The 20,688-nt window shown below is 50.9% G+C and overlaps 1 protein-coding gene across 1 annotated transcript; it reads right to left on the bottom strand.

The window, feature by feature from the left end:
- Window positions 1-3,931: 3,931 nt before the first annotated feature.
- Window positions 3,932-19,200, bottom strand: LOC112890397 (axoneme-associated protein mst101(3)-like). The gene is made up of 2 exons (XM_025957293.1): window positions 19,162-19,200; window positions 3,932-4,300 (listed from the first exon to the last, which is right to left on the bottom strand). Exons 1-2 carry the CDS (start codon window positions 19,198-19,200, stop codon window positions 3,932-3,934), a joined length of 408 nt encoding a protein of 135 aa, XP_025813078.1.
- Between the last annotated feature and the right edge of the window lie 1,488 nt (window positions 19,201-20,688).

The raw sequence follows: 20,688 nt of genomic DNA, 5'->3' as shown, positions 1-20,688 counted from the left end.
TATATCGTTGTTCGACCCAGCTACACCAAAGAATGCAAACCCAGCTACACCAAAGAATGCATGCCAAATATGGAGGTCATATGATGCCACTACTTCAAGGATGACTGTTGGAAATCCATAGCGGCTGCTATACTGCCCCTTCCATGTAGTTCGATAATTTTCCCACCACCAATGCATGCAATTAATGCTACCTAACATTCCAGGAAATCCGTTGGAGAGGACTCTCCAACTTGGAGCAAATGCTCCATATCTTCAATTGTGGGGCGTTTACTTCACACCCACTATGTCATAAATTCTTTTGGAGACGTAGCTCAAAGCTCATTGGTAAGGATGGCAATGGTTTGGTTTCGGATCGGATATCCGTGGATTTTGGGTCTAGCAGGTTTGGTTTGGGGATGATTTCTCACCCACGGTTTTAGGGTTTGGGCCCCGAAATCTATCGGGTTTGGTTTTTTACCCGTGGATACCCAATGGATATCCTTTTGGAATAAAAACTCATATTTTATAGTATACTAATAATAACTTTGTTTACTTAGACTATTAGTTTTATTCTAAGTTGACTCAAGAAATTATTTACTATTTACTACCTCTTGTTTATACATGTGAATGTTATATATATTGTGTATATATTTATAGAAAGTACTTATTGCTCTTACTACATTGCCATACGTAGCGGGTTTTGGGTATCCAATCGGGTTTTGGGTATCCACGGGTTTTGGTTTTGGGGATGGATTTTCACCCGAATCTGTGTTCGTGTTTCGGTTTTGGATGCCCAAACATTCCACCTGATCCGAACCCACCCCATTGCAGTCCTTACTCATTGGAGACAAAAAAATTTCAGAAATGCTAGTAGTAAGATGTCCGACGGAATTAAAATATCGGACGGTCGGACGGCCTGCTCATCACATGTCCATTCATTTTCTTTTCTCGGATGGTAGCTCCACCGCTCTGCGTCCCCTTTAGCTCCCCGGCTCCCTGCACATTGGATCACCTCCCTAGGCTGCAGGGTCGTGCCTTCCCCTATGCCGCGTTGCCCTCATCGCAGACAGCGGTGGCGCCCCAACCTGTCCCCATCCCAAATCAAGGATGAGGCTGCCAGTTTGGTCGATGTACTGGTTGGGATGGAGCTGGCGCTAGGGAAGCGACGAGAGGATGTTGGTGGCGAGCTATTCCACTGGCGATCTTCTTTCTCTCGCCTAGATGCATAGCAACAAAGGAGGGACTGCTTCTCATCAAAAGATATCGGCCTCGGTGGGACTGGAGAACAGAGTCATTGATGATTAGAGGAGCAGGCCGCAATGACGGTGTGTCTGGTATGTAGAGATGATGTTCTGATCATTTTTTTCTTGCAGTATATCATCTCGCATGTCACGATTGGTGATTTTGCATGTTGCAGCAAAAGCAAATTAAGATGCTATAAAGTTTTCTTGACGTTGCAGCAATGTCAAACCAAGATCCACGGGACTGTGCATATAGCGTACGTATCCTAGGATAAGGGATGGTACATGGTCCACGCCCTACATCTATTGTAACTACTCATACCGTAGCAGGACCACTCGAACGGTAGTAGAACTAGTCGGAATAGAAGGAAACTACCCGAAAAGTACTCGGGTAGGACTCCTAGGCTTGTATCCGACTAAAACTTCCATATAACCCTGTTCCCCCAAACTATATAAGGGTGGGGCAGGGACCCCCTCCAAACAACGGATCACCCGATCACCTCCTAAGGCAACACAAACCATGCAGGACGTAGGGTAATACGCTCTCGGCGGCCCGAACCTGTCTAAACTTTATGTTCCTTACACCTTTAAGTTCCTAATCTCGGCGACACCCTACCTACAAACTCACCACCTCGGGGTATCTCTTGGTGGGCGTGGCGGTAAAACACCAACAAACAATAGATATTATTTTTTGCTGTAGTCATTTTTTCATGTTGCATAAGATGTTTTCCGATGTTTCAACAACTGATTTTGCAAAGTTGTACTTCTTAGAGGAAAAATGAAAGATCCGGATCTGATGTTGCATGCCTTTGTTGCGGCGGGAATTTGATTCTCTTAATATGGGAAAATCAGATGCCAATAAGTATTTGATGTTGCAAAAGGTATGGTTGAATGTTGCAGACTGTGTTTCTTCTTGTTGCAACGGACCGTCCGATATGAAATTTGATATCGGACGTTCGAGCACTAGCAGTGCTGAAAATTTTTTCATCTCCAAATTTGTGTCACTGATGTGACGCATATTCGAGACGTGGTTTTATAAGTCTCAAATAACCATCAATGGAGACGCGGTTTAACTGAACCGCGACTGTGAAGAACTATATCGGAGACGCGTTTCTTTATACACGCGTCTCCGATAACTTAACATTAGAGATGGGGTTCTTAAAACGCGTCTCCTTTAATGTGAGTATCAGAGATGGGGTACTTAAACCACGTCTCCTATAGCTGATAAAAGCACAGGCGGGTGATCTTGAGACGCGTGTGTGATATGTGTCTTTTCTTTTTTTTTCACGGTATCTGGCACAGGTAGACATGCATAGGTTCATCTTTCATAATAACACAGGCAGGGTTAATCAGGCACAACATCACATCACAGCAACATAGGTTCATCTTGCATTGTAACATTATTGGTTCAAAAGGAAACCCCTAGGCTGTTGCAATGAAACTCTCCTTTCTTATTGATCACCTAGGACACTATGAAGGAGGCAATCAATTCTCAAATGTTGTCTAATGCATCTTGGTCGATCGGATGTGTAATCACTTCAAATTCCTATGTAGTTGTTTAGTAAAATATAACAAATTAGAGTCAGCAACATGCAGATCACTAACACCATGGAACAAATAAGACTCAATCCAAACTATCTACATGCAGGAAAAAAATCAGTGAGAATAGATCTGTACCAAAGGATTCTCCACTTTTAGTATTTCCATAGCTACCATCATGTGATGTGCTGTGTAGAAACCATAGGTATTACTAGAAGATTGCTGGTGGCACTGCCATAAAATTAGACTGAGAAATTTAAATATAATTTAGTGGAGAATGAATAGGTCAATGCAGAAATCACCAAGATACTTAATCCCTTATAGATGTTTGTACTTAACATGCACTTACCGGGAACTTGGAGACATGTACCAAGCTCTTATTTGCCTTCTCCTTGACTGGGTATGCATGAAAAGCCTTACAAGTATGGAAATTGAACATTGTTTATGCTCAGTTATTCACTATTCATAGTTTATTTATGAAATAAGGTGAAGTATAGGAAAGTATACTTACTCATCAATGACTTCTTTCAACAAGCTATGATCACGTGGCTTGGACCTAAGAGAATCGAAGCACAAAACCTTGCTCCACTTTGGAATAATTACCACTAAAATCCAGTGGTCACCTGGATTATGTGCAAACATGATTAACTCCTTCTTAGCAAAGTGACGGAAGGCCTTTATCACATAATTCACCCTATAAGATTTGTCAGATTGTATGGTGGACAAGGACATTAGCTCAGGATCAAGGAAGCCCATTGGCAAGGCCTTTGTCTTAGTTTCAACAATTATCCATCTAAGAATAAAAAAAAACAATGTCAAGCAAACTTATGGAATGAAGTAAACTACATTACCTAACTAGTGCTACATGTTGGTGGCACACATGGACGAGGAATTGCAACTTACAATGTGAAGTAGCGCAGAAGTGACACATCCAATCCATCAAGTTTGAAGAGGTCATATAAATCATTGAATCCAACAAGGAAACACTCCGTGTCCAGCGAACACAAAAAATGGCTACGCTTGTACTTGACCACAATGCTATTTTTTCTGATTTCCCACACAACCTTTCAAGTAGTGAGTATGAAGACTAACTGTTGCAGGTCCAGTTCTGTTTCTGTGAACATAGGTTGTCCATATTTGAATTTACGGCGTGCCTCAGTCCATGTCATTTTTTATGCACCTTTCTTATGTTGTTTCTTGGATGCCATGGCAGCAGCAGCCTTCTTCACAGCACCAGCAGCAGCCTTCTTCACAGCACTAGCAACAGCCTTCTCAGCAAGGGCAGCAGAAGCCTTCTTCTCTGCAGCAACACCACCAGCCTTCTTCTTAGCAGCAGCATTCTTCTCAACAGCAGCCTTCTTGTCAGCAGCACCAACACCAACAACATCTTTTTGCTTACGCTGGCTGCTTTTGGCTGGCTTCTCAGCAGCAGATGACTTCTGGGAGCTTTTGGTTGGCTGATGCTTTTGTGAGTTCTCAGCATCAGCCTTATGAGAGTTTTTGGCTGGCTGGTGCTGCTGAGAATTCTTAGCAGTAGCCTTCTGAGAGTTTTTTGATGGGTGGTGTCGGGGTTTATCCAGCTGCCCACCGAGGGGTATCCCCAAGGTGGTAGATTTTGGGTTGGGATGCGCCGAAATCAGGAACTCGAAGGTGCAAGCAACACAAGATTTAGTCAGGTTCGGGCCGCAATATGCGTGATGCCCTACATCCTGTATGATGGTTTGTATTGCCTTGGTGTTCCTCTGTTTTGAGGGGGTCCCTGCCCGCCCTTATATATCCGGGAGGACAGGGTTACATGAATCCTAGCCTGATACTAGCTTAGGAATCGTACTCGAATACAACTCGAGTAACTTCCTTCTGTATCGACTAGTTCTACTCCACATGCGGGTAGAATACATTATAGATAAGGTGTAGGACATATCCTATCCCCTAGTCCAGTACGAACTCCCTAATGTACGCAGCCCCGTGGCCCCGGGTCTGACAAGCCCCCGAGCTCTTCGTAGCTGAGTACTGCAGGCTCTTCGAGTACTTCTGAAGTAATCTTCGACTTCTTTCGAGGCTCTATGTTGAAATCCTTCTTCGAGTACTCCTTTGGCTGCATCGAAGCTATGAGGTGCTCATGCCCCGAATTCCTTCTTTTACATGGGGTGCGATGAATAATCGCACTCCATATGGAGTAGCCCCCGAGCCTTAGGTTGAATTGAAGAATCAGGCTGAGGGTCAAATTAGTCTTGAGTCTTCTTTTCTTATCTTTCGAGTACTTTCAAAAAAATAAGTAGTCGATGCCACGTATCCCGCAGCCCCCGAGCCTTGAATCCAAATCTCTCAAACTTTGGAAAAAAAGATCCAAGAATCGTGGCATGCAGTGAAAAAATGTTCCCATGGAAAATATATGGTGTGATGGTATAATCAGTAGAAATTGAACTCAAAATTCGAAAACCCCCTTTTTTCGGGACAATTGTAACACCCTGAAAATTTTCGCCCGAAAATTTCGCGCTAAATTCTTCGTTTCGCCGAAACCCTTAACTCCCCGAAACCCTAACCTTTCCGAGACCCGAAACCGGCAACCGAATCCAACCGTAGTCACGCCATCTTTTCCCTCGTTCCGCGCGCGAGCGCCGCGCGCGCGTGGCCGACCGGCCGCGGTCACCGCCGCGAGTTTCGCCGCGCGGTCGCCGCCGTGAATTCCGCCGGCGCGCGCGTCTTTTCTTTCCCTTTTTCCTTTCTTTTCTCCCCATTGTTTTTCTCTCCCTCTTTCTCTCCTTTTCCTATTCTTTTTCTTTTTTTTCCTTTTTCCTTTTCCTCTATTCTTTTCCTTTTTCCTCCTCCCTTCTCCTTTCTTCCTCCCTGTTCCCCTGCTCCCGAGCCCCACCACCGCCCGGCCACCCGCACGCCACCTCCCTCCTGTGCACGCACGCCACCCGCCCCCTGTGCGCGCACGCCGCCGTACACGGCCGCGCCGCCGGACCGCGCGCGCACGCGCTCCACGCGCACGCGCACGGCCGCGACGCGCTCGCGCACGCCACCGCCGCTGGCGCCCCGGCCTCACCGCGCCCCCGCCGCTGTGCCGCTGCCGCGCCCCGCCTTGCCGCCCGCGCCGCCCCCTGTGCTGCGCAGTGCCAGCCCGGCCCCCCCCCCACGTGCACGCCCGGCCTCGCCGCGCCCCCGCCGCAAGCCACGGGCGCCATTAATGGCCGCCCGTGGAGCCGCTCCGCCGGCCACCCCTTTCCCCCACCGCCGGCCGCCTATAAATAGGCCCGGCCGCAGCCCCTCGCTCCCCACAAGCCGTGCCGCCCCTGCCTACCTCCTCTCCCGCGCCCAGACCACCGCCACCCGAGCCGCACGGCCGCCGCCGCCTGCCCCACGCCGGCCCGCCGCCTCGCGCAGCCCCCGCCCGAGGTGAGCCCCAAAATGGAACCCCCTCTTCCTCCTCTCCCTTTTCCCCCACACGCCCGAGCCGATTAGGCCCTAGGGCCGCCGGATTTGGGGGCCGGCCGAGCCCTCCCCATCCCTCCTCTGTTTCACGTGGTGAGGGGAGGAAGAAGAAGGGCAGTTTGCCCTTAGCCCCCTCCTCTTTTCCCCATTCGGTTAAGAACCCTCCCACCTTTGTAAATTTTGCAGAAAAGCCCATGGTTGCTATTCCCTTTCAAACCAAACCCCTCCACCATGTAAACTTATTTTCAAATAGGTCCCCCACACTTTTCACTGCCCCTAATATTTCTAGGATTTACAAATAAGCCCTCTCCTTTTTAGAGAAACTTACAAATGAGCCCCTGGACCCTGTTTAAATCCTAAACCCCTCCTTTAGCGCGTCATTTTATGTGCGAAACGACCTCCGATCGACCCGAAACTTTACCACGCCCTTTCTAGTATAGTTTTAGTCATGCCATTAAGAAACCACCCAAAAATATCATCCCTAACTCCGTAACTAAATTATTTCCGATTCAAGCTCAACGATAAAAGCTTTTAGTTCTTTCGCTTGATCGTGTGTCTGTTTGTTTGCGTCGTAGGACACGGAGTCAACGACGAGGTTTCCGACTGCGACCGAGCAACTGAGGACCAGTTCTGCGACCCCGAACCCGAAGGACAGTGCTTCGATCAGGACTTCCCGCAAGGACTTGACGATGGCAAGTTCAATTCCGCCCTTTGATGCATATTTTTGTCCTAGTTTTTATAAATACAACCCAGTGGCCTGTTTTATAAAATTGCATGGTTTTGCGTGCCGTAAACATGGTAGGATAGCCACCCCTGTCGTGATAACCATACCTTGACCACCTGATTTTATAAAGAAAACGCGTGTGTGTGGGAAGGGATAAAATATGGTTTTGAAAAGTGAGTCAGACGGGATGGATGGCATTTCTGTGTGAAATGCCGTTGGTGTGCTCGTACCTGAGTGGTTGAGCGTGGAAGGGAGATATCCATCTTGTCACCCCTAAGGACCGAGTTGATGTGTCGTCTCACCTAGCTTCCTGACGTGCAAACCACTTGACCGTTGTATGGGCAACGGCTTGGCCTAACCCCACTAGTTAGTCTGATAGCCATCAGGAGAGCTGGGAGCAACGGGTGATCAAGGAAATGGGATAAGCCCTGTGTGACTTATGCCCCGGTCAAACCTCGGTGTTAGGTCGAATGACCCCTTGATAGATCCCGTGGTGGCTAGTCAGGTCTAGCTAAGGTGGGTAAGGGCTTCGATGGGATCTGCACCGGCACTAAGGTGTTCGTGCTGTGGTACCCCACCTGTGGGTAAAGTTGCACACCTCTGCAGAGTTAAAATCTATTCGAATAGCCGTGCCCACGGTATTGGGCAAGTTACGGTGTGGTCACATAACTAGTGTTTCTCTCTGGGAATGGTTGAGCTGGTGTGAGTTGTTTGGAAAGTACCCGGCGGTTGTGCCGTGCGCTACGGCGGACGGGGAGTCCGGTAGCGGTTTGAAACTTGGATCCGTGTGGATCAACATCGTGTGTTCTTTGATACTTGAAAACTTATTTTGAAAAGTGCTTTTGAAACGAACCCTTGCATATAATTGTGTCTCCGCAAAAGAACCGTAACTTTATCCTTGGATTATCCTGTGCATTTAAATTCTGTTATAACCCCCCTCGCGGTGTGATTGGACTTGCTGAGTACGTTTGTACTCACCCCGTTCTTACTTTACAGTGGAGGATCCCAACTACATCCCCGAGAACGACGAGTAGGGTCCCGTCCTGCACCCAGTCTTGCCTGTGGGTGAGGTCACCGTTGGAGCTCCGCATGGCGCAAGACTCTGATGATCCCCTGTTCGTAGTTAGTGTAGTAGTATGGGTTTTTGTTGTAATCCTCGCGATAGTGGCGCTTCACTGCCCATTACCGCGAAGAGTTTTACGGTGATGTACCATCTGATGTAATAAAAGTGTTATCAGCCTCCTGGGACTGATAAAGTAACACTTTTAAGTCTTCCCTGATGGGGGGACGCTTCAGGTGGTATCAGAGCCGTAGGTTGGCCGTAGGACGTGACCCTAGGAGCGAGACCCCTTTTTAGGCCCTAGAACTTGTCCCGATTCAGAAATTTTCTGCACAAACACTCACCACTGGTCTTTGCCTTGTTCCAGATGGCTGGCAATGGATGATTTAGCGGAATCTGCCACGCAGAGCCCGGCCTCCCCAAGTTGCTATTGCTCAGCCTGGAACGCGTCGGGATTATGGAACCACCGGAGTATGCCTACCGTGAGTACATCGCCGGAGGCACCCTTCGGTGCGACGTAATGGTTTTTGTGGAGAAAAGCACCCGCTACCCTGATGTGGACCCTTGGTTCATCTCCACCACTGGTTTCCGCTTCCCCGACACCTATCGAAAGGCCGCTCGTAAAGCCTTGCGACGACTGCGTGTGCTCTACAGGCACCACCTTCAGCGGACTCCTATGGGATTTTTCCCACCCGCTGAGGGAAGAGGGCGCACTTGGATTGCCCGAATGAGGGGACTTGGACGAGAAGAAGAAGAACCCATGGAAACCCATTGGGACAAGGGTACTCAGACCGAAAACGAGATGGATCGGTTCCTTCCAATAAAGAAGCACTCTATCAAGACCGAGGAAGAATCCCCATGATAGGATTAGCACCCCTAGCTAAAACCCTACCTAATGACTACGCATCCATAAAAACTGTACCACCCTTGTTGTAATAATAAATATCATTCCGTTGCACCTGTACCAGATTGTTTACCCTGTTTCTGTTTCAGATGGCTGAGGAAGGATGGACCCAGGGCGATTGCCAAGCTGCACCTGGATTCCCCAGCCTCTTGATCGACACCCTGGAAGGCCTTGGCGTTACAGAGCGCCCAAGGTACTACAGCCGAGAGTACGAGCACCATGGTACCCTCCGCTGCAGGGTGATCCTGGTCATCGTCAGGAGCAATCGCTACCCCGACATCCAGCCCTGGTGGGCGACCGCCACAGGGTATAGACACCAAGACACCTACCCCTTGGCCATCAGAAAAGCACTCCGTTATTTGTGCCGGATTTTTGAAGAACACCTCGCCCCTACACCAGCAAAGTTCTTTCCGCCGGCCATCAAAACCCCAGTCTGGGAAGCACGCATGAGGAACCTGGAACGACGTCGCCACGAAGAAGGCCCCCTGTACCAAGTGGCTACTTACCTAGCCGCCCTGGACCAACTCTTTGATGAGCAAGCCAACCTTCTAAGGGAGCACACGAGCCCCACCCGAGAATCCTGAAAGTTCTGCCGCCGCCAACGAAGGGGATGCTGCAAAGCAACCCCTGACCGATGGGAACCCAGAAGACGGCGAGCGAGAACCTCTCACCCTGTCCGCCCCGGAAGAAGACACACCACGCAAGTAGAGTGACCGACGCCATCCCAGTGATGCCCTTCCCAGCCTTTCTGTTTAAGACGTGCCCTTTTGCAAGACCCTGGCCGAATAGCTCGAGACCTAGTCGTACCCCCAAGTTGTACCCCCTTTGCAATAATAAAAAGGGTTTGTGCTTGCTGTTTGTGGTGATTGTGTGCTGGTTTGTTGTGTGCTGCTTGTATATATGGGTGCCGGCAGAAGGTAGATTCTGCCTTATATATACGAATTAAACAACCTAAACATCACAAAATCGTAACCTCGATTTACCCAATCAACAGGTGACCCCCCGGAACGTCGCGAGGGCCTCCCGTGGCCGGAACCCCGTAGCCGCTAGTGTCGGAGCACAGCCCGTTGAACAAGATCTTCCCCAAGAAGAGCAAGAAGTAAGCCAGAACCGAGGGGGAAGTCAAGAAGGAGAACAACTACCGCCACCCCCACCCCTCGGAGACCTGGCGCAGATCATCCATAACCAAACCCTCATACTGGAAACTCTGGCGAATGCCCTCATTAACCGGCAGCCGCGAGGGCAGAATATGAACGACAAGCTGACGGCCTTTCTAAGGACCAAGCCACCAACCTTCGCCGGATCCTGCAACCCGTTGGATGCTGACGACTGGTTGCGAGTAATTCAGAGGAAGCTCGAACCATTCGAATGCCAGGACCGGGATAAAGTCCTTCTGGCAGCCCACCAGCTCACCGGAACGGCATTATCCTGGTGGGAAAACTATTGTGCTGCAGCCGAAGATGCCTCTACCATCACCTGGGGAGAATTTGTAAGGGAGTTCCGCCGCTACCACATCCCTTCGGCCACTATGAAGCGCAAGGCGGATGAATTCCGCGCACTACAACAAGGGAATATGACGGTGGAAGAATACACCCACCGGTTCATAGAATTGGCCCGATATGCGCCGGAAGAGGTGAACGACGACGATAAAAAGCAAGACATGTTCAAGAAAGGGTTAAGCCCAGAGCTCCGGACCTTGCTTACTCCCCAGATCTATCCGGACTTCAACACCCTGATGAACAAGGCCATCCTCACAGAAAGGGCCAAGGCCGAAGAAAGAAAGGACAATAAACGCAAATTCTTGGAAAATAAGGCTCGCCAGCAGGACCGCTTCCAAAAGTCGAGGAACTCCAACTACACTACACCAAGATCCCAGGCCCCAATGCAGTATAGGACTCAGTCCCAAGTGACTGGATCACGAGCCTCTGAAGCACAGCCCAAGAGTCAGAATACCATGAGGGCCCCGCAGAGCAACACAAGTCTGGCCGCCTCCGACAACAACAATGTTAGGGCCTGTTTCAACTGCCGTGAGACGGGGCACTTCATCGCCAATTGCCCCTACGCCAAGAATAAGCCGGCCACGTCGGCCTTCTCCAACACGGTGAATGGGCCCAGACCGGCCCTGACCGGTGCCAACCGAGTGCCCGTCCGCAACAACGACGGCAGCCAGCAGGTGAAGCAGCAATCATTTGGACGAGCCCGCGTCAACCACATCGACGCGCAGGAGGCTCAAGAAGCTCAGGGCGTAGTGCTCGGTGAGTACCTAGTCAACTCAGCTCTGGCAACGATACTATTTGATTCTGGAGCATCGCACTCGTTTATATCCTCGAGCTATGTGGAGAAACACAAAATACCTACAGTATTACTAAAAACACCCCTATTAACCCGGACGCCTGGAGGCGACATTAATTGTCAGTTGGGTTGTCCACGGGCAAGGATCAATTTAAGTGGGGTAGACTTTCTAGCAGATTTGGTAGTACTTAAGCATGGGGGAATAGACGTGATCCTTGGGATGGATTGGTTAAGCCGACACAATGGTCTCATAGGCTGTACTGACAAAGTGGTACACCTAACAAACCCTGAAGGAGTACAAGTGATCTGCCATACCCGGGACAGTAAGTTTGACCCAATGGTGTTTAGCATGGAAGCCAAGCCCTTAGAAGGAGTCCCGGTAGTAAACGAATACCCCGATGTCTTCCCCGAAGAACTACCCGGTATGCCACCGGATAGGGATATAGAGTTCGTCATTGACCTTATCCCTGGAACCTCCCCTATAGCCAAAAGACCCTATAGGATGGCGGCATCCGAGTTGACAGAATTAAAGAAACAACTAGAAGAACTGCAACGAATTGGCTTCATTAGACCAAGCTCGTCGCCGTGGGGAGCCCCAGTTCTGTTTGTCAAAAAGAAGGATGGGAGTATGAGGTTGTGCGTAGATTACCGGGCACTGAACGAGGTTACCATTAAGAACAAGTACCCCCTCCCCAGGATTGATGACCTTTTCAATCAGCTAAAAGGAGCCAAGTACTTTTCCAAGATCGATCTAAGGTCAGGATATTTTCAGCTTAAGATTAAGAAAAGTGACATCCCTAAGACAGCTTTCGTCACCCGCTACGGGCAGTTTGAGTTCACCGTAATGTCCTTCGGACTAACCAATGCCCCTGCCTATTTTATGAATCTCATGAACAAGGTATTTATGGACGAGCTGGATAAGTTTGTCGTAGTCTTTATCGACGACATACTTATCTACTCCAAGAGTATTCAGGAACATGAGCAACATCTGCGGGTAGTATTGGAGAAGCTGAGGACACATAGGCTCTATGCTAAGTTTAGCAAGTGCGAATTCTGGCTGGAAAGAGTAGCTTTCCTTGGTCACATCCTGACCACGGAAGGCGTAGCTGTGGACCCAGAAAAGGTCGAAGCAGTCTCCAACTGGCAGCGACCAACTAACGTCAGTGAAATCAGGAGCTTCCTAGGGTTAGCCGGGTACTATCAGAGATTTATCGAGGGATTCTCTAAGATAGCCCGACCCATGACGGAACTTCTTAAGAAGGAGAAAAAGTTCGCTTGGACAGAATCCTGTGAAAGAAGTTTTCAAGAATTGAAGCGAAGACTGACAACCGCCCCAGTGCTGACCCTACCGGACATTCATCGGGACTTTGTCATTTATTGTGATGCATCCCGACAAGGATTAGGGTGTGTACTGATGCAAGATGGAAAGGTTGTTGCATATGCGTCCCGCCAACTCAGGACTCATGAGCAGAATTATCCGACCCATGATTTGGAACTAGCAGCCGTAGTGCATGCCCTTAAGATTTGGAGACATTACCTGATCGTAAATAAGTGTGAGGTTTACACCGACCACAAGAGTCTGAAGTATATCTTTACCCAGCCGGATTTAAATTTAAGGCAGAGAAGATGGTTGGAGTTGGTCAAGGACTATAATTTGGAAATTCAGTATCACCCCGGAAAGGCGAACGTGGTAGCCGATGCCTTAAGCCGAAAAACCTATGGACCCAAGGATGACCACCTATGCGAGGAAATAGCACGATTAAATGTGCACATCGTTCCTCGAGGTTCCAGCCAGGTGCTAAACGTCCAATCGACATTAGAGGATAAGATTAGAGAAGCCCAAAGCTCGGATCAGGAGTTAATGAAGGTCCGTAAGCAAACTGGAGAAAACAAAGCGCCGGGCTTCCGAGTAGACGATAAGGGAACATTATGGTACGAGGATAGAATTTGTGTACCCCAGAATGGAGATTTCCGGCAATTGATCATGGACGAAGCCCATAACTCGGCCTACTCTATCCACCCAGGATCCACCAAAATGTATATGGACATAAAGCAAAAATATTGGTGGAACGGAATGAAGGCGGATATTGCAAGATTCGTGGCTCATTGTGACATTTGTCAAAGGATAAAGGCCGAGCATCAAAAGCCGGCAGGATTATTGCAACCCTTGCCTATTCCGGTATGGAAGTGGGATGAGATAGGGATGGACTTTGTAGTGGGATTACCCCGAACACAGAAGGGACACGATTCCATATGGGTAATTGTGGATCGACTCACTAAATCGGCACATTTCATACCCGTGAGGACCACTTATGGCGGAGAAAAGCTGGCAAAACTTTACGTGGAAAATATAGTGAAGTTACATGGAGTGCCTAGCAGAATCGTCTCGGATAGAGGGACCTAATTTACATCTAGGTTTTGGAAAAGCCTGCATAAAGCCATGGGCACGAAGTTAGATTTTAGCTCCGCATACCACCCACAGACGGATGGTCAAACCGAAAGGGTGAATCAGATTCTGGAAGATATGCTGAGAGCGTGTGTCCTAACCTACGGGAAAGATTGGGAACAAAGTCTGTCGTATGCGGAATTCTCGTATAACAACGGTTACCAAGCCAGCCTAGGCATGTCCCCGTTCGAAGCCCTCTATGGTAGGAAGTGCAAAACTCCCCTAATGTGGTCGGAGGTAGGAGAGCGTGCCCTAGAAGGACCCGACTTTATAAAAGAGGCAGAAGAAAAAGTAGCGGAGATCCGCGAGAAACTGAAAGCAGCTCAGTCCCGGCAAAGGAACTACGCGGACAAGAAAAGGCAAGAAATAAGTTTTAACCCAGGCGAGTTTGTTTATCTCAAGGTCTCGCCTATTCGAGGGACGCGAAGATTTCAAGTGCAAGGAAAATTAGCCCCTCGATACATCGGGCCGTACCAAGTCCTAAAGAAAGTCGGAGCCGTAGCATATCGGTTGCAACTGCCGGAAGAGATGTCGGACGTGCACCCGGTATTTCATGTCTCGCAATTAAGAAGGTGTTTGAGAGTACCCGAGGAGGAACACGTGCCAATAGAAGCAATAGACCTACAGCCGGATCTGCGATACCAGGAAATACTGGTAAAAATTTTGGACACTGTCACCAGAAGGACAAGGAACTCCGAAGTGCGGATTTGCAGAGTTCAGTGGAGCAGGCATGGAGTGGAAGAAGCAACTTGGGAACTCGAAGATGCTCTGAAGAAGGAGTTTCCCCACCTGTTTAGAAGCCAGCCGAATCTCGAGGACGAGATTCATTTTAAGTGGGGTAGGTTTGTAACACCCTGAAAATTTTCGCCCGAAAATTTCGCGCTAAATTCTTCGTTTCGCCGAAACCCTTAACTCCCCGAAACCCTAACCTTTCCGAGACCCGAAACCGGCAACCGAATCCAACCGTAGTCACGCCATCTTTTCCCTCGTTCCGCGCGCGAGCGCCGCGCGCGCGTGGCCGACCGGCCGCGGTCACCGCCGCGAGTTTCGCCGCGCGGTCGCCGCCGTGAATTCCGCCGGCGCGCGCGTCTTTTCTTTCCCTTTTTCCTTTCTTTTCTCCCCATTGTTTTTCTCTCCCTCTTTCTCTCCTTTTCCTATTCTTTTTCTTTTTTTTTCCTTTTTCCTTTTCCTCTATTCTTTTCCTTTTTCCTCCTCCCTTCTCCTTTCTTCCTCCCTGTTCCCCTGCTCCCGAGCCCCACCACCGCCCGGCCACCCGCACGCCACCTCCCTCCTGTGCACGCACGCCACCCGCCCCCTGTGCGCGCACGCCGCCGTACACGGCCGCGCCGCCAGACCGCGCGCGCACGCGCTCCACGCGCACGCGCACGGCCGCGACGCACTCGCGCACGCCACCGCCGCTGGCGCCCCGGCCTCGCCGCGCCCCCGCCGCTGTGCCGCTGCCGCGCCCCGCCTTGCCGCCCGCGCCGCCCCCTGTGCTGCGCAGTGCCAGCCCGGCCCCCCCCCCACGTGCACGCCCGGCCTCGCCGCGCCCCCGCCGCAAGCCACGGGCGCCATTAATGGCCGCCCGTGGAGCCGCTCCGCCGGCCACCCCTTTCCCCCACCGCCGGCCGCCTATAAATAGGCCCGGCCGCAGCCCCTCGCTCCCCACAAGCCGTGCCGCCCCTGCCTACCTCCTCTCCCGCGCCCAGACCACCGCCACCCGAGCCGCACGGCCGCCGCCGCCTGCCCCACGCCGGCCCGCCGCCTCGCGCAGCCCCCGCCCGAGGTGAGCCCCAAAATGGAACCCCCTCTTCCTCCTCTCCCTTTTCCCCCACACGCCCGAGCCGATTAGGCCCTAGGGCCGCCGGATTTGGGGGCCGGCCGAGCCCTCCCCATCCCTCCTCTGTTTCACGTGGTGAGGGGAGGAAGAAGAAGGGCAGTTTGCCCTTAGCCCCCTCCTCTTTTCCCCATTCGGTTAAGAACCCTCCCACCTTTGTAAATTTTGCAGAAAAGCCCATGGTTGCTATTCCCTTTCAAACCAAACCCCTCCACCATGTAAACTTATTTTCAAATAGGTCCCCCACACTTTTCACTGCCCCTAATATTTCTAGGATTTACAAATAAGCCCTCTCCTTTTTAGAGAAACTTACAAATGAGCCCCTGGACCCTGTTTAAATCCTAAACCCCTCCTTTAGCGCGTCATTTTATGTGCGAAACGACCTCCGATCGACCCGAAACTTTACCACGCCCTTTCTAGTATAGTTTTAGTCATGCCATTAAGAAACCACCCAAAAATATCATCCCTAACTCCGTAACTAAATTATTTCCGATTCAAGCTCAACGATAAAAGCTTTTAGTTCTTTCGCTTGATCGTGTGTCTGTTTGTTTGCGTCGTAGGACACGGAGTCAACGACGAGGTTTCCGACTGCGACCGAGCAACTGAGGACCAGTTCTGCGACCCCGAACCCGAAGGACAGTGCTTCGATCAGGACTTCCCGCAAGGACTTGACGATGGCAAGTTCAATTCCGCCCTTTGATGCATATTTTTGTCCTAGTTTTTATAAATACAACCCAGTGGCCTGTTTTATAAAATTGCATGGTTTTGCGTGCCGTAAACATGGTAGGATAGCCACCCCTGTCATGATAACCATACCTTGACCACCTGATTTTATAAAGAAAACGCGTGTGTGTGGGAAGGGATAAAATATGGTTTTGAAAAGTGAGTCAGACGGGATGGATGGCATTTCTGTGTGAAATGCCGTTGGTGTGCTCGTACCTGAGTGGTTGAGCGTGGAAGGGAGATATCCATCTTGTCACCCCTAAGGACCGAGTTGATGTGTCGTCTCACCTAGCTTCCTGACGTGCAAACCACTTGACCGTTGTATGGGCAACGGCTTGGCCTAACCCCACTAGTTAGTCTGATAGCCATCAGGAGAGCTGGGAGCAACGGGTGATCAAGGAAACGGGATAAGCCCTGTGTGACTTATGCCCCGGTCAAACCTCGGTGTTAGGTCGAATGACCCCTTGATAGATCCCGTGGTGGCTAGTCAGGTCTAGCTAAGGTGGGTAAGGGCTTCGATGGGATCTGCACCGGCACTAAGGTGTTCGTGCTGTGGTACCCCACCTGTGGGTAAAGTTGCACACCTCTGCAGAGTTAAAATCTATTCGAATAGCCGTGCCCACGGTATTGGGCAAGTTACGGTGTGGTCACATAACTAGTGTTTCTCTCTGGGAATGGTTGAGCTGGTGTGAGTTGTTTGGAAAGTACCCGACGGTTGTGCCGTGCGCTACGGCGGACGGGGAGTCCGGTAGCGGTTTGAAACTTGGATCCGTGTGGATCAACATCGTGTGTTCTTTGATACTTGAAAACTTATTTTGAAAAGTGCTTTTGAAACGAACCCTTGCATATAATTGTGTCTCCGCAAAAGAACCGTAACTTTATCCTTGGATTATCCTGTGCATTTAAATTCTGTTATAACCCCCCTCGCGGTGTGATTGGACTTGCTGAGTACGTTTGTACTCACCCCGTTCTTACTTTACAGTGGAGGATCCCGACTACATCCCCGAGAACGACGAGTAGGGTCCCGTCCTGCACCCAGTCTTGCCTGTGGGTGAGGTCACCGTTGGAGCTTCGCATGGCGCAAGACTCTGATGATCCCCTGTTCGTAGTTAGTGTAGTAGTATGGGTTTTTGTTGTAATCCTCGCGATAGTGGCGCTTCACTGCCCATTACCGCGAAGAGTTGTACGGTGATGTACCATCTGATGTAATAAAAGTGTTATCAGCCTCCTGGGACTGATAAAGTAACACTTTTAAGTCTTCCCTGATGGGGGGACGCTTCAACAATTAACCCTGAAAAAATGGTTAATCAAATAACTGCCCAATAATCCGCTGAAAAAACCGCTCGTATTCCAAATATTCCCCTTGGCGACGCTTCGCCTTTTGCATAGTGAACCGCTGCCTGACCGCCGGTTATTTAACACCGCAGTCAGTTAGGATTCTTTCCGTGCCTTCAGATCTTACACCGCCGCCAGAGAAAAAAAACAAAACCCCAACTAGATCTCACCCTGTCGTCACCCCTCCACCGCCCTGCGTAGTCAAAATCCTTCGAGCCTGCGACCGTAGCCCCCGAGCATTGTGCGAACAACTTGTGGCTTAACAGATTCGAAATGGCGCCGAAGAAAACCAACCAGAAGGACTTGAAAGAAGCGCAAACGGCAACCAGCGAGTGGTCAATTAGTAAGTGTTCTCGCCACAATCTCGCAAATTTGGTGTTGGGAGGCCTGCTTCAGGAAAGGGATCTCGTCAATTGGCGCCTTTCCCTTCGCGACCCTTTCCCCATGGAAAATGTCGACGAGATCGTCTCTTTTTGCTCTTTTTCTAAATGGGGATTGGCCCTCCCCACTTGTTCTTTCTTGCGTGGTCTTCTATATTATTACGGGATTGAGCTTCAACACCTCAACCCGAACTCAATCTGCCACATCTCTATTTTCATCCACCTATGTGAAGCCTTCCTCGGAATTGAGCCCCACTGGGCCCTTTTCCGCTATCTTTTCCGCATGAAGCCCCAGCCCACCTCAAAAAATCCATCTGTGATAGGGGGCGCTGGCATCCAGCTTAGGCAACATGCTAGTGATAAATATATATCTTACAAATTCCCGTTCAATGTCCCCGGATGGAAACAGTAATGGTTCTACATTGCGAACCACACCCCCCAACTCCCTGCGCGTTCAGGCAGATCTCCCGTTCAGCGCCCCGAATGGACCCTGGAGCCTGCTGAGGCAGAGATGGACCAGGTGAAGGAGCTGCTAGAGTTGATCACCGCGCACAAGGAGGCGGGGGTAACTGGGGCATCCGTAATGATGTCATTCTTCAAACGCCGAATCCAACCCATCCAACAGCGCCACACATTAGGATTCGAGTACATGGGTACTGAAGACCCATCTCGTATGTGCGCAGAGGAACTCGGAGACAACGCAGTGCTTGTTCGCGTCAAGCGAATTCTACTGGACATGGAAACCGTCCCATACATTCCAGCAGGATTTTCAACCCAGAACCGGCCACCATCAGTAAGTAGTCAACTTCTCGACTTCTTCTTTGATATTGTGAAGTATAACTGACTGATAAACTTGCCACAGGATCGAACGGCGTTATACCGGAATTACCCGATGCAACCCGATCTGCCCCGACCTTATCACTTGTTGCCCAGCGCCGCGGCCTCAGCAGAAAAAGTGAAAACCGCTAGCAAAGAGTCGACCGAGAGCAGCAGACCGAACGGGAAGAGGGCGCAAGCAAACAACTCCTCCGGATCATCCATGGAGTTGTCCGACGACGCACCTCTGATCCCCAGGCGGCGTCGGGAGATGCAGAAATGCAAAGACAGCGCCGCTGACCTCGCCGGGTAAGTACCTGTCAAGCTGTGAAGTTATCGAGTTGTTCTGCTAAATACTGATAACAACTCTGTTTTGTAGTCCTTCGTCTTCTTTGCCCAGCCCCCAGAGACGGAAGGTAGTCGAAACACCCTCAACCGGGGATGATGCACCAGCGGCTGTGTCTGCGGGAGCTGCTGGGGTGGACCCATCGTCCTCCCCTGCGAACGACGTAACCATCGCCGTGGCGGGTGCCGCACCGGGGCAGCTCGCACCCTCGGCTAGGACAGCCCTGCTACCGGCGATGAGTGCCGTGGCCATCGCCGCAGCGAGCGCCACGCCCGGGCCACTAGCGCCCTCGACTGGTACGCCTGCACCTCCGGCCGCAAGCGTCGTGGTGAAGAGGCCATTGAAACTGTTGTTGAGGAAACCAGCGATAATCCGATCCCAAGTGTAAGTAATGCTTTGGATCCTGCCCTTAGCCATGTATGGTAATCACAGTAATGATGCTTTACTGTTGTCTTTAACAGATCAGCAGCAGCGGTGATGCTGGACGAGCCAGAACTCGAGTTGGCTCCTCCAGCTCCCGAGCCCTCGCCCGAGCAAGCCGACGCACCGGTACCAGCAGAGGAGGCAGATGTGGCCTTGCCTAACTCACTGCTGCCCGAGCTCCAGCACGCGGAGCTCGAAGCTGGTGGCGATGAGCAAATCGAGGCCGCCGTTACCATGCCCGCCGAGGTTGCAGGTAGATGATCCAGCTGCCTTCTGCCGTAGTCGTCGCTGTGTTAAACACTTGTCCTTTGCAGAGACCACGCAGCTGTCAGACTAGGAGGATGTGGGTACTTCTGGCAAAGCAACCGTGCTGCCAACCCCTGGAGGAGAGATCAGCAACGCACTCCAAGTGATGCACTTCCCAAGGGATGACCTAAGCCGCGTGCGGCAAATGATCAAGGCGATCGATAAGTTTGCCCTGGTAAATCTTGACTAAATCGCTGGTAGCTGTATGCTCGAGTTGTCTGTCTCTAACGTCCGAAAACGTGCAGGATATGAGCCAGAACACCGATGAGCAGGCCGTGAAGCTGGAAGAGTCCGCCAAGCGAATTGACGAGCTAATGCAGGAGCGGGCCCGGACATCACGCCCCTTATTGATCTTCTGGCGGAGGTCCGGTTGTTGATGTGGGCGGCTGGATTGCCTCGGATTGTGCCCCAGAGGTGGCTGCTGCCTCCCTTTGGTGGCCTGGCTCCCACCAGCACCGTCATCATGGCTCCGTTGGGGTCGTAGATGACCACCTGTTGTTCGACTAGGGGCTTGGCTTCGGCTTTCGCCTACGCGCTCGTCCCTGACGAGTGATGCCGGGGCCTGCTGGTCCAACTGGATCCATGCTCGTTGAGCGTAGCGGAGCGCCTGTCGAACATTGGGGTCGTTGCTTCGCTCGAGTAGTGCCGTTACCTGAGCAATATTGGCCACAGGAGTCCTGAAACCTCGTTCACTTGCGGCGGCGAATTCGGCGTCGAGTTCGCGTTGTGCAGAACGTATGCGCTCGTCGGCCCTTCTCCTGTGGACTGCACGAGCTCTGTTCCTGGCACGTCGCGCGTTGCGTTCGGCGTCGTTCTCGTCGACAGCATCGGCTGTGTCTTCATCTTCGGAAATTCCGTCAAGTGCACCGATGGGGATGAGTGCATCGTCGTCCCCCTCCTCC

This window comes from Panicum hallii, chromosome 4, assembly GCF_002211085.1.
Source record: "Panicum hallii strain FIL2 chromosome 4, PHallii_v3.1, whole genome shotgun sequence".
Classification (NCBI taxonomy): Eukaryota; Viridiplantae; Streptophyta; class Magnoliopsida; order Poales; family Poaceae; genus Panicum; species Panicum hallii.
This window is presented reverse-complemented; position numbering and strand designations above follow the sequence as displayed.

Bases quoted from the DNA above. Each gene is read 5' to 3' on its own strand.
- LOC112890397 (XM_025957293.1), bottom strand. From the start codon at position 19,200: ATGGGTCCACCCCAGCAGCTCCCGCAGACACAGCCGCTG. The intron at 4,301-19,161 runs GTGCATCATCCC...AAAAACTCTCAG, and splicing joins TCCCGCAGACACAGCCGCTG to AAGGCTACTGCTAAGAATTC.